The 12778-nt window shown below is 36.9% G+C and overlaps 1 protein-coding gene across 1 annotated transcript; it reads left to right on the forward strand.

Annotated features, from left to right (window-relative positions):
* Positions 1-4035: 4035 nt before the first annotated feature.
* On the forward strand, positions 4036-6718 carry LOC119734601 (protein ALP1-like). The gene is made up of 2 exons (XM_038208139.1): positions 4036-4053; positions 6212-6718. The coding sequence occupies exons 1-2, from the start codon at positions 4036-4038 to the stop codon at positions 6716-6718; spliced, it is 525 nt and encodes a 174-aa protein (XP_038064067.1).
* Positions 6719-12778: the final 6060 nt, after the last annotated feature.

Consider the following 12778-nt stretch of genomic DNA (forward strand, 5'->3'; position numbering starts at 1 on the left):
CATTTCACAAACACACAAAGACGAGGAAATATCAAGCCTACTACCGAGCTCGTTGTTTGGAGAATCATTGAATCAGCAACATTCAACAAAATCTGAATCCCGCAATGATTCAAACTCATTGTGAAAAAGACAACAAATTTCTTCAGAGGAAAAATGATTGTTTCAAACACTCACCAAACAAAATCTTGTTCTTGCAGTCAGTTCTCTCTCTGGTTGTCGTCCGAAGGTGTTGATGACCGGTGGTCGATGTGAAGGGTGGACGGCCCCACATGTCTTAAATAGTGCCATCGATTTCCTGAGCAGTGACTAAAAACTCGGACCTGGATTGTGATTGCATGGCTCCTGTGCGCTGTCAATCACACATCACCGACTCGCTTCATATTAATGATATGAAAGCAATGTTAATGTCGTTGAGGCTATATAGTCACCATAAAAAACTAGTCACCGAGATTGAAATGGCCGCTTCTTATTGGTGGATATTGTATGGATGTCGGTGACACATCCAAATATGGAATTTATGATTGACACACACAACCTGTCAGTCACAGACCACTCACTTGTGGTCACCGACTTGTCGTCACCGACTTGTCACCGACAAACTGTGATTGGTGGATAGACAAGTGACGTATACACTGGCCGTGATTCATTCAATGCACAGTTGGCGCTTCAGTCTATTAAATTGTGTTGATAACTTTTGGATTATATGAGGAATTAAATCGTACTCAAGCCAGCGGAGAAACTTGGGTCTTACTTAGGGTAAGGCACCTGGGGTGCGTTATTTTTTTCAAAGGATGCACTAACTGCAAAATAAACGTATTATTACAACAGTTAATGTTTTAATTCAGGTTTTCAAAATGGGGTCGGGGGGGGGGGAGGGCTGGGGCCGGCTTCCACAGGTGGTGGGGGTATATGCCCCGTGTCCCCGTAGTTATGCCCCTGAGGTAGGCTTTGCTCCTTGATTGGGACTTTGAGGAAATAAAATACAGTTAAATAAACTTCCATGAACTTTACGCATCATATACGGCCCGTGTATAATCGTGGCCTTCTAAATGTGGAAAAGGTTTTTACACTTCAATATCTCCCAGTTCGAATAATCATTTCCAGAAATGTTAGAATGTATGACCGGTGATGATGGACCTAAAAAGCAAACGTTCACTACCTAAAGTAATGACACAGTTCCAAAATAGCATGTAAAGTGATTTAAGATTCCCCTATATCAACGAGAAAGGCTTGTATGGAACGACCAGACTTCCTACATTTGCTAGTTCGTGGCCTCCGCATAACGCGTACGATTCACCCTGAACTAGCCCGGGTGATATCCGGACAAATCACACCAGAATTTGCCATTCTGTATTGCGAACCACCTCGATTTATAATAATCTCTGAAGCAATGACGTATAGCGACGATGGGGGTGGGGTGGGACAGTTGAACGACCACATGCCCCCCTTCCCCCTCCCCTCCCCCATACCAGTGGGACCATACCATACAAGTAAATGACAAAGCCACTTGTCTGATTAGGGGCTTTACATGGCTTTGTTCCGAACCGGGCACGAAGCCTATGTTTACAAAACGACCGAAAGTCACCGAGGTCATGAGACAAACCGGGGTTTCCTAAACTCCGGCTTTGTTCTGTATACCGCCTTCGGGCATGCGGCTTGGCAATAGAGCTGGATCCGATATTGGAATGAAGCCGGGATTTTCAAAACCTCGCTTGCAGCTCACTCGACTTATGTCTAGTCTCCGTTCCGAACGCCTCGCTGTTTCGCCACTAGGTTAACTACCGGCGCTAATCAGGGTGACATTGTGGAAAGGCTACAGTTACTCCTCTTGACCAGCAGCGGCAATCTCTTGTTAATATTTGCGGAACCATCAACTTTGAAAGTTGGAAAAGCAGGGGTGGAGGGGGTTGGGCTAGACGCTACCTGACTATTGAGGGCACTGTTTCAAAATGCGTGTATACATACCCGCGTACGTATGAATACTTGAAATAAAAGATTTCGTTACATTACTTTTATTATTTGACGGTTCCTCTCCAAATTCAACAGATTTTTGTGATTTGTCACATTTAATCAACTTACGAAATGTCGATTCCATGCAACAGATATTTCCTGAGTTATTTTTTGAAGCCCAGTGTGTTGTTTTTGTGTCATGAAAGTTGACTCAGTCGAAATCGCCATTTAGTTTTCGTGCTTAACACACTTCATTTTTGGGGTATATTAATTCAAGTTTTTAATGCTTTCTCTCCAAATTCGAACCGGTTGTGTTACATATGAACGTCCAATCAGGAGGTATAACTTCACTCCAATAAATCAATGTTTTTTTTAGTTATTGTCTCCACAAACAGGGGATGGTTTTTATTCCATGAAGGTTGACTCAAATTCGCCTTGTATTTTTCACGTTTACACGCCACACTGTCTTTGCTATATTTCTATTATTGGGGAACGATTCATACCCAAATTCGAGAGATTTGATTGACATATCACGTTAAATCACTATGGAATACTTCAATGCAAGGCATCAAACATTTCTTGAGTTATCGTCTCCACAACGAGTAGGTTTTGTTTTTGTTCCATAAACGTTGACTTAAATGCGTCTTCTATTTTTCGTGCTTAACTCACTTATTCTTTTGTTTACATTTTTTTCATGGATTAATAATTGCTCTCCATATTCAACGTCTTTTGGTATTTCTTGAGTTATCGTTTGGAAACCGAGTGTTTTGTTTTTGTGTCACGAACGTTGACTTCAGTTAGGTGTCTCGTGTTGACAACAAAATATTTACGGTGGTGACCTCTATTTGTGAAGCGCGCCCTCTTTTGAAAGAAAATTAAAGCTGACTTTAATAATGAGGCAGGTTTTTCTCCGTTTTAATACAACGCATTTTTTTTGCTATATTCTTTTTATTACTAGACAATTCCTCTTCATTTTTCACAGATTTTTGTAATCTACAACATTTAATCAATTTACGAAATGTCAATTCCATGCAACATGTATTTCTTGAGTTAACTTCCGGAAATCGAGCGTGTTGTATTTTTGTCATCAAATAAGTTCACTCAAAACCGCCAATTATTTTTTGCGCTGAACACACTACATTTTCGGGATATATTAATTTTATTTTCTAACAATTCCTCTCCAAATTCAAAAGTGTTGTGTTATCTATGACGACCAATCAGGAGATATAATTTCACTCCAATACAAGAAAATTATTTTCTCTAAATATTTAACAGGCAAGTGTTGCAAGTCATACTTTACATCTAGTCAAAATTTCAATCCCATAAAATAACTAGTTTTTGAGCAATCGTGTGGCGTAGGTGTCACACGATTTTCTGGAGGCCGTGACTTCACTTTGGATGGGCTTTGTCCGTGTTACTGAAATTATATTGCCGCCGATAATCTGTGTGTTTTCTCTCTCGATATTTATCATGCTTGTGTTGACTGTCATGCTCAACCTCTATAGGAAAAATTCCAATGTAATGTAACAAATATTTTTGAGTTATCGTGTGACATTATGTGTGATTGTGTTTTTGTTTAATAGTAAGGACGATTTTCTGGACACCGTGACTTCAATTGGGAATGCAGTTTTGTTGGTGTTACAAAAAACTATATTGGCGCCGATAATCTCTATTTTGTATGTCAGTATTTAACAGGCTTGCGGTGCCAGTCATGCTTAACGTACAACTATATAGTATTGAGTAAAAAGTGATTTGTACAAATTTCATAGAACAAGAAAGAAAATGAGATCGAAACAATTAAATGTTTTAAACGTGAAAAATATTATCCAAATGAAGCAACGTTCATGGCAAAAAAAGTCACAACTCCATTTCAAGAAGAAAAGAAATTTCCAAGAGGTTTCGTTGTTTCCTTTTTTTCAAGGGCATTTTACCCAAACTCTTTCCAACTACTCTTTGCTTTCTGATTGTCTCGCACAGAGACAGCTGTACCCAGCGGTTTAATCTTTCAATAGAGGGCGCACCACATGCACAGTGGTCGCTACTGCTAACACGCAGAGTCAACACGAACTGGTATTGAATAAAAAGATGACACTCATGGTTCAGGTAATATCTCATGGAATACTAAACGTATTAAACCAGTATTTCGTTGAGTAATTGTTAATAATGTGTTACGATCGCCAGTACAATTTCAAGTGAATTCGTCAAAGAACAAAAATAATGTGAGCGAAACAACTTAGTGTGTTAAACCTGAAAAATACATTCCGAATGAATGACATTGTAAATGACAGAAAATAATATATGGTTCGGTGGATAAGTCACAATTTACAAATTGTATTTTAGTGAAATTCCGACCAATAATTCGTCATAATATAACGCATTCAGGAGTATATTTTCATGGGAATTCGTTTAAAGAGAACGAAAACGAGATTGAAACAAGATAGTGGACTGAAGTCTGTGCGCAGTGAGCGGAGTTTGTTTAGCGCGCCCTCCTAATATGGAAGAAATTAATGCATGACGATAAAAATAACACGGAGTGTCCTCACAATGTTAATTTCTTCAATTGTTTTACATTCATTCGTTGGCAGTTCCTGTCATTGTTCAAGATGCTCTTGCCAAATATCATGCCAAAATATTAGAGGAATTTTCATTTCAATGCAATGTGTTTATCTTGAGTTGATACAATAACTGTGTTTACACTGTTGAGGCAGAGAAAACGACATTTTTTATTCTCAATTTTCTACCTTGTTTGTCTTTTTCTCATGACCAATCATCTAGCCAGAATTCAATTCAATGCGTCTCTTATTTTTTTTGAGATAGCGTGTCTACATGAACTATCGTTTCTGTGCAAGAGTGAGGCAAATGTTCTGTTTGGACTGTGACTGCAGCCTATAGCCAAGTTTTACTCCGTGTTGACGCAAGACACTGCTGATGGGGAGAAAAACAATATTTTGTCTCAATCTTCTGTCTTGTTTGTCTATTTTTCAAAACCAGTCATCTGGCCACAATTCAATTCCATGCGTCATTTAGTTTTGAGATAGCGTGTCTACCTGGACTATCGTTTCTGTGCAAAAGTGAGGCAAATGTTCTGTTTGTACTGTGACTGCAGCCTATAGCCAAGTTTTTTTCCGTGTTGACGGAGGACACTGCTGATGGTGAGAAAAACAATATTTTGTCTCAATCTTCTATCTTGTTTGTCTATTTGTCATGACCAGTCATCTAGCTAAAATTCAATTCGATGCATCACTTAATTTCTGAGATAGAGTGTACGTCCAGCTTGACTATCATTTTTGTGCAAAAGTGAGGCAATTGTTCTGTTTGGACTGCGTCTGCAACCCATCGCCAAGTTTTTCCCCGTGTTGCGACACAAGACAATTTTGAAATACAATGCACATGTTGATACTTATCTCTTTTGGCAGAAAATAAATACAACTGTTTTTCCAAAAGATAAATGACGTAGTGCCAGGATCACGACCATTTGTGGGCCCACTTATGATAATTTATGCTGGGTTATATAGCGTCATTGGAGCTTATGATGAATTATGCATACCCGCACGCATATGATTTTTGCTGAAAGGCGTTATACATGCATAGTTTAAAATTACCACTGTTGTCGAATCACCGCTGTAGGATACTACATGGGATTACAATTCCAATGGTGCGAGTTCGATCCCCATTGGGGTTTTAGCGGCTTGGAGGATTTTTTTTTCAAGGGAAGGTAAAGTCTGTGAACCTGACTTGCAACTGTACGCGGTTATGTGCGTAATTCATAAGTTCCGATGACACTAGACCTAACCCAGCATAAATTATCATAAGTGGGCCCACAAACAGTCGTGGTGTTGAGCGCAATTTTGAAAGACACGTAGTTTATAAATTTGCGCGCACAAATTTCAAAAATTGTGCGCGGTGATTAATTTTGTTCAAGTTTGCGCGCGCAAACTTAAATTGCGCGATGCGATCAACAACTGAGGCAAATACTGACACAAACTACATTAAAAAGGCAACAAATGAAAAGAAAAGATTTCAAATGAAGATTGTGCATTTCTGGTGTCTTAAAGGAGATCCAACTGGTAGCTCTGTCATTTTGAATCAATAATTACCCAACGCATCTGTGCTTGTTGCTTGATATCTGTGCTGACTGTGCTTATTGTGCTCAGTCATGGGTTCAGAAAGCTGTATTCAGAAAATTCCCCCGTAAAATTGAAAATGATATGCTATATTATTTAACCCTTTGTGTTATGATATTTTCTCTATTTGTCTGCAGCTTGTAGTTGATGACATGATGCTAATAACGGATGCATATGTAGGATGGCCGGGATCAGTGCACGATGCACGGGTTTTCCGCAACTCTCCACTGTACCATGACGTTGAAGATGGACATAAATTGGCAGAGCATCAGTATCTCATAGGTGATACTGCCTACCCGCTCAGAAGCTGGCTGGTAACACCCTTCAAAGACAACGGACACCTGTCGCAGCAGCAACGCAGATTTAACAGGATGTTGTCTGGCAAACGCCAAGTTGTGGAAAGAGCCATAGGCCACCTAAAAGGCAGGTTCCGAAGATTGCGAGAGCTCATGTTCCATGACATAAGTCAGATATGCCAATTTATAATGGCTACATGTGTAATGCACAACTTGTGCGTGCTGTCTGATGACGATGTGAGCAGTTTCATCAACTTCGACGACCAAGATGACATGGAACTTGAGAATATCTTTGCAGATGCAACAGGTGGACATGTCAGGAGGAATGCTTTGGTTGCCCAGTGTTAGTGAGTTTGGAGTTTTCTCCTTAGATGGGTCTGTCCCGTAGAGCTATATTAGATTACTAGAGCGCTAACTCGACGTACAAAGTGATACCTGCTGAGCGCATCCATGTTTGTACACAAACCTATGGGAAAACTCGAAATTTTGTACAGCTTTTGTATGGCTATGTGCATAAGAATGAGGAGTTCGCGCTCTAGTAATTTAATAAAGCTCTATGATCTGTCTTTGTCCACACTAAATGATACATTTTTGTGACACTGAGTTTGAATTTCCAACTGCAATATTTTGCCCTTCTTATTTTTATGCTTCTTACACCAGAAAGGTTAAGAAAATTTAAGCAATATTTAAGGAGCTATGGAAGGTTAATTGTGAAGGCATAATGTTTGTCACATGGACAAACACTTTTTTTCGACTCACCATTATTCAAAGCAGTATGAACCAAGTCCGATAATATTTGTTCCAGTATAATTAAGTGCCCACACTGTTAGTACATGTAGTTGGGCAATTCCGTATGAGAAACGACATTTTTCGGAAAATTTGTGAAGTACGAATTATGTAAGAAGTACAGTCTGAATCAATTATCTCAAAGCATAGGGCCTAGTTGACACTATAGATAACAAAATCCATTAAATTAGAGCCAAAATTTCTCTGAATTGTAATTCCGTTACCGTGGAATTGCCCATTTAGAGAACTTTCAAAGAAACAATCCTCTTTCTTAAGGAAGTATTTGGAAAACGGATGCCTTGAAAATAACGTTTGTTACCAGGACAGACAAGAAAATTTCAAATTAATTGTTTTGCTAATTGATGGAGACATTTTTAACAAAGAGAATAGTTAGGACACTGTACATGTACACCCACATTCATTTTTTCCAGACTAAAATGAGGAGCTTTATATTTCAACTTATTTCTCATCTGTAACATTTTCAGTACCCATGAATTGTTTTTTTTCCGCATGATAATGCCTATTTTACATAACTTGAAAAAGGACCCCCGAAAAATAAACTGGACATTTGTATCAAATTTCTCATTATTTCAACAACTAACAACCAAATCCTTTATTATGTACACTATATTTCTACTATTGTACGACTACTACTAGAATCATTGAAGCTTATTTCTTGACTGTTAACAAAGTTTAAATGAGAGCTATTTTTTATGTTGTGCAGTTGTATCATTTAGTGTGGACAGACCATAGAGCTATATTAAATTACTAGAGCGCGACCTCCTCATTCTTACGTGCGGAGATATTTTGAAGTTGTCTGGGCACAGACATTTTGAATTAATGTGCGTGTTTGTAGAACAATGAAATTAAATGGAGTGAATTTTGGAAGTGTACTCTAAATGCAACGCGCAAGTACAACATACGCGCGGCGCGTCATGATAGTTAAAAAGCGTCACAGCATAATTATCTGGAGCTGATCCGTGCATGTGTTTGCGTTGTTTGCGCAGAACAAAATGAAACGCTCACTTAGTGATTTTGTGTTTCTGTTTTGGGCTTTGATAACGCACCAGTATAGAATAAAAACGCAGATATGCACATAGCCATACAAAAGCTGTACAAAATTTCGAGTTTTCCCATAGGTTTGTGCACAAACATGGATGCGATCAGCAGGCATCACTTTGTACATCGAGTTAGCGCTCTAGTAATCTAATATAGCTCTACGGGACAGACTCAGATTCATCAGCAGTGTAAAGTTTGGAAATGGATAATAAAACTCCCCAAATTTTCCAATATACAGTGAAACACTGATATAACAGGGTCCTTCAGACTTTACAAAATTCCTTGTTATAACAGATATCTTGTATTAACAGTATTGAAAACAAAGAAAAACCACAGACTTGGGACCTAAAATTTTCCTTGTTATAAGCATGACGTTGTATTAACAGTGCTCTTCTTATCAGTCTTCAACTGTATTGGTTTCTTCTTTTTAGTGTTTTTTTTCCACACACAAATCTGTAAGTCTTTTCAAGAGGGTAAAATATATCAACTTGAAAACTGGCATTATCATCAACCTTTATACCCAGTAACTTGTGCATGCAAGTGTGATGTCATGATGACACCATCAGTCATCAAGTTACAAAAAAGTTTAACTCAAACAATGACCGATTTCTTATAACTGTATTTGAGGGAACATGGTATGATACTCCTTATATCGGATCTGACAGATCTTGAGTGGGGGCTAAATATTGTTGTCTGACCCTTACATATACTTCCATGGTTAAACTCAAAGTTAAATGAATTTAAACTACTGAAAAGTTTGTATTCAAATAAGCAAATGTCTTTAAACCGGTCATGGTGTAAACTTTAAATCTGGTAGAAACCCAAGGTTTGGTGTGCATATTTTTGTGACATCACTGTGACATTATCAAATGTCAAATTACATTGTCAAAATTAAAAGAAACAATTTTAGCTATAACTATCAAACTGAATGAGACATCACTTCATATTTTCCGATCTGTTAAGCCTAATTTTAGGCAACATAGTTGATTCACAGACACATCAGATAACCTTTATGTCCATGATTACTGAAGTGCAACGATATATGAAAAAACATTTAAAATGGAGGTGAATTTCCCACACATTTACCAAAGTGGAGCTTGAACGCTTGAGAAAAAGTGTAAATTTGGAAAATGATGCGTTTCCCTTGTTTTTACGCCGTCATTCAGTAAACATGCAGAAGTATTATTTTACACAAATAATTGCACTACACTAGACTTTCCAGTCATTGGTGTGCAAATGCTAGAACGTCATCAAATCAGAAGTTACGTGCAAACTCATATGTAACATGTACGTTTTCATTGTTCTGATTTTCAGGAAGTTGCCGTTTGTCATATTTTATATCCAAAATAGTGACCTTAAAAATGTCAATTGTATCTGGATATTATACTCGTGTTGACTAACTTAAAATAACAGAGACCTGGTATGTGAGAAAATTTTGCAAATTTCTTACCAAATTCTTGTTTTATTTTGAAGGTTAATACCAACTCTAACAAGGCCAAAAACAGTTAATACAACTTCAGTTTGTAATAAACGTACATTAATTTTTTTTTTGAAAATTAATACCAACTCCAACAAGGCCAAAAACGGTTAGTACAACTTCAGTTTGTAATAAACAATTTTTTTCAACAGCATAAAAATTAGTGGGCATTTTTTTCACTATTACTGTAGGAAATCAATGTATGGAAACTTTTGGCTGATACAATTAATACAAATTAATTTATTATGTGATCTTGGTAGGGCAGCTAAAAGTATTTGTTATTTTTTATTGATTGTTTAATTACTTGTCTTTTGTTTTGACTGCTTTTATCTGTATTTCTTAATAACTTATGGAATTTTAATTGTACAGCGCTTTGTGATGTCTGTGTGACATGGAATGCATTTTTTTAAATAATATATTTTATTATTAGGCCTGTTTATTGTTATTTATTGTTACCCAAATTTTATGAACTTGTTTAAGGCTCAAAGCCAAATGACCTATTTGTAAGTATACAAGCATATTAAAGAACCAGAACAAAAAAAATGAACAGATAACATTTGTCTGTGTCCAAATGATTGATTCACAGTATTACTTGCCCCAAAGTAATAACTCAGAACCTATCAAAAAATGCAGTTATAGGTTTTCTTTAGCTGAGGAAAAACTAGGAGAAAAACTTTACCACCTACATTTTACAGGAAACACAACTTCTTGTGAGACTACAGCAATAAACCTACTTTATAACAATACACACTTCATTTGACCAAGAGCAAAGGTACAAATGTACTGATAGAATTGTATATTGTGAATAATGTTATAATTTTCAAAGATGGAAAGGGAACATATAATCAGATGAAACTATACAAGCTCTGCCATATTTATTATATGAAGTTTAATTAGCTGTTTCGGTGTACACACCGAAACAGCTCTTGTTTTTGTTATTTTTTGGCTTTTCCGCAAAAATGCGGAAAAGCCTTTCTTTTTGTTCTGATTTTTTTTCTTTCTTCTTCTTCTTCTTCTTCTTCTTCCTCTTCTTCTTTTTTTCCCAAAACCCCATAGACTTTGTACACGTTTATTCTACACGCCACTTTTGCCCTTAAACTTTGTTGCATATCGTTCAAAGTTTGCATAGACATAGTCCATACAGCATAGATGTGTGCGGACGAGCGACGTCATGATGACGTCATCATGGGTCACGTGACGTCATCATTAATATGCATATTACAAAGTCCTATATCTACAGAACTGTCAGTCCGATTGAGTTGAAACTTGGTATGTAGGTGGATCGGGATGTGTTATAGACGAAAATTGAGGTGACGTCATCATGACGTCATCGTGTGATTTTATATAGATTTTTGAAGTTTTGGACTTTTAAGCCATATCTCACTAACGCAATATGATAAATTCAAAATTCTTTTTGTATTAGGTTCGCTGGGCATTAGATAAATGCACAAAATTTGGAAAAATGTGTGACGTCATAATGACGTCAGCAAAAATGCGATTTTTCAAAAAAAACATATAAGGGAATGTCCGATCGTCTTGAAACTTGGTGGGTGGGTAGATAATAACACTAGTACACAAAATCTTAAATGACGTCACGATGACGTCATCGGTCGATTTTTAAAGATTTTTTTAATATTGCCAATTTTATTCTGCTTACAAAATTCAACACTTTTATTAATCTGTTTTTTTCCAAACTTGGTACAGACTAAAACGACAATAAAAAAATGAGCACTGCCAAGTATTGTTACGATGACGTCATCATTAGACACGTGACGTCATTGTTAACTTGTATATTTTAAGCCCCTATATCTCATGAACAGTACATCCGATTGGGTTGAAACTTGGTATGGGGGTAGGCCGGGATGTGTTACAAATAAATATTGAGGTGACGTCATCATGACGTCATCGTGTGATTTTATATAGATTTCTGAAGTTTTGAACCTTTAAGCCATATATCACGAACCCAATATGTTACATTTAAAATTCTTTTTGTATTAGGTTTGTTAGGCAATAGGTATATGTGCAAAATTTTGAAAAATGTGTGACGTCATGATGACGTCATCAAACATGCGCTTTTTTGAAACACATATAAGATAATGTCCGATCGTCACGAAACTTGGTGGGTGGGTAGATAATAACACTAGTACACAATATCTTAAATGACGTCAAGATGACGTCATCAGTAGATTTGTTTACGATTTTTTAATATTGCCAATTTATTCTGCTTACAAAATTTAACACTTTCATTAATCCGATTGTTTTCAAACTTTGTACAGACTAAAACCGCAATAAAATAATGAGCAGTGCCGAATATTGTTACAATGACGTATTCATTAGACATGTGACGTCATCGTTTGTACATGTATATTTTAAGCCCCTATATCTCATCAACAGTGATTTAGATTGGGTTGAAACTTGGTATGGGGGCAGGCCGGGATGTGTTACAAATAAATATTGAGCTGACGTCATAATGACGTCATCTTGTGATTATATATATATTTTATATATGACAAATGCAATATGCCAAAATCAAATTTCCATTTGAATGAGGTTTGTTTAATAGACAAAACGTAAATGCACACAGTTTTGCACAAAACAGAAAAAACATGACCTCAAAAAAAAACATAATGCGGAAAAGCCCTATGTTCTGTTGCAAACAGACATAGACCTCTAGTTTTTTTTTCTCTTTCTTTTTTTCTTCCACTATTTTTCCCATAGGATAACACGTGTTTTCGTTCTACAAGGCACTTTTGGACTTTTTTCAAATCCGATCGACTTCAAACCTGGCACACACTTAGACCAACATCTGAAGATGTATGCCGAAACTTTTCGTCATCATGACGTCATCACGTGTCACGTGACGTCATCCTTAAGGAGCATACTTTAAGGCCCTATATCTACAGAACCGGAAGTCCGATTTGGTTCAAACTTGGTATGCAAGTGTTCCGGGATGTGTTATAGACGAAAATTGCAGTGACGTCATGATGACGTCATCGTGTGATTTTATATAAATTATTCAATTTTTGGACCTTTTACTCATATCTCATGAACGGAATGTGGTAAATTCGAAATTCTTTTTGTAACAG

This window comes from Patiria miniata, unplaced genomic scaffold (assembly GCF_015706575.1).
Source record: "Patiria miniata isolate m_02_andy unplaced genomic scaffold, ASM1570657v1 HiC_scaffold_10, whole genome shotgun sequence".
NCBI classification, from domain to species: Eukaryota; Metazoa; Echinodermata; class Asteroidea; order Valvatida; family Asterinidae; genus Patiria; species Patiria miniata.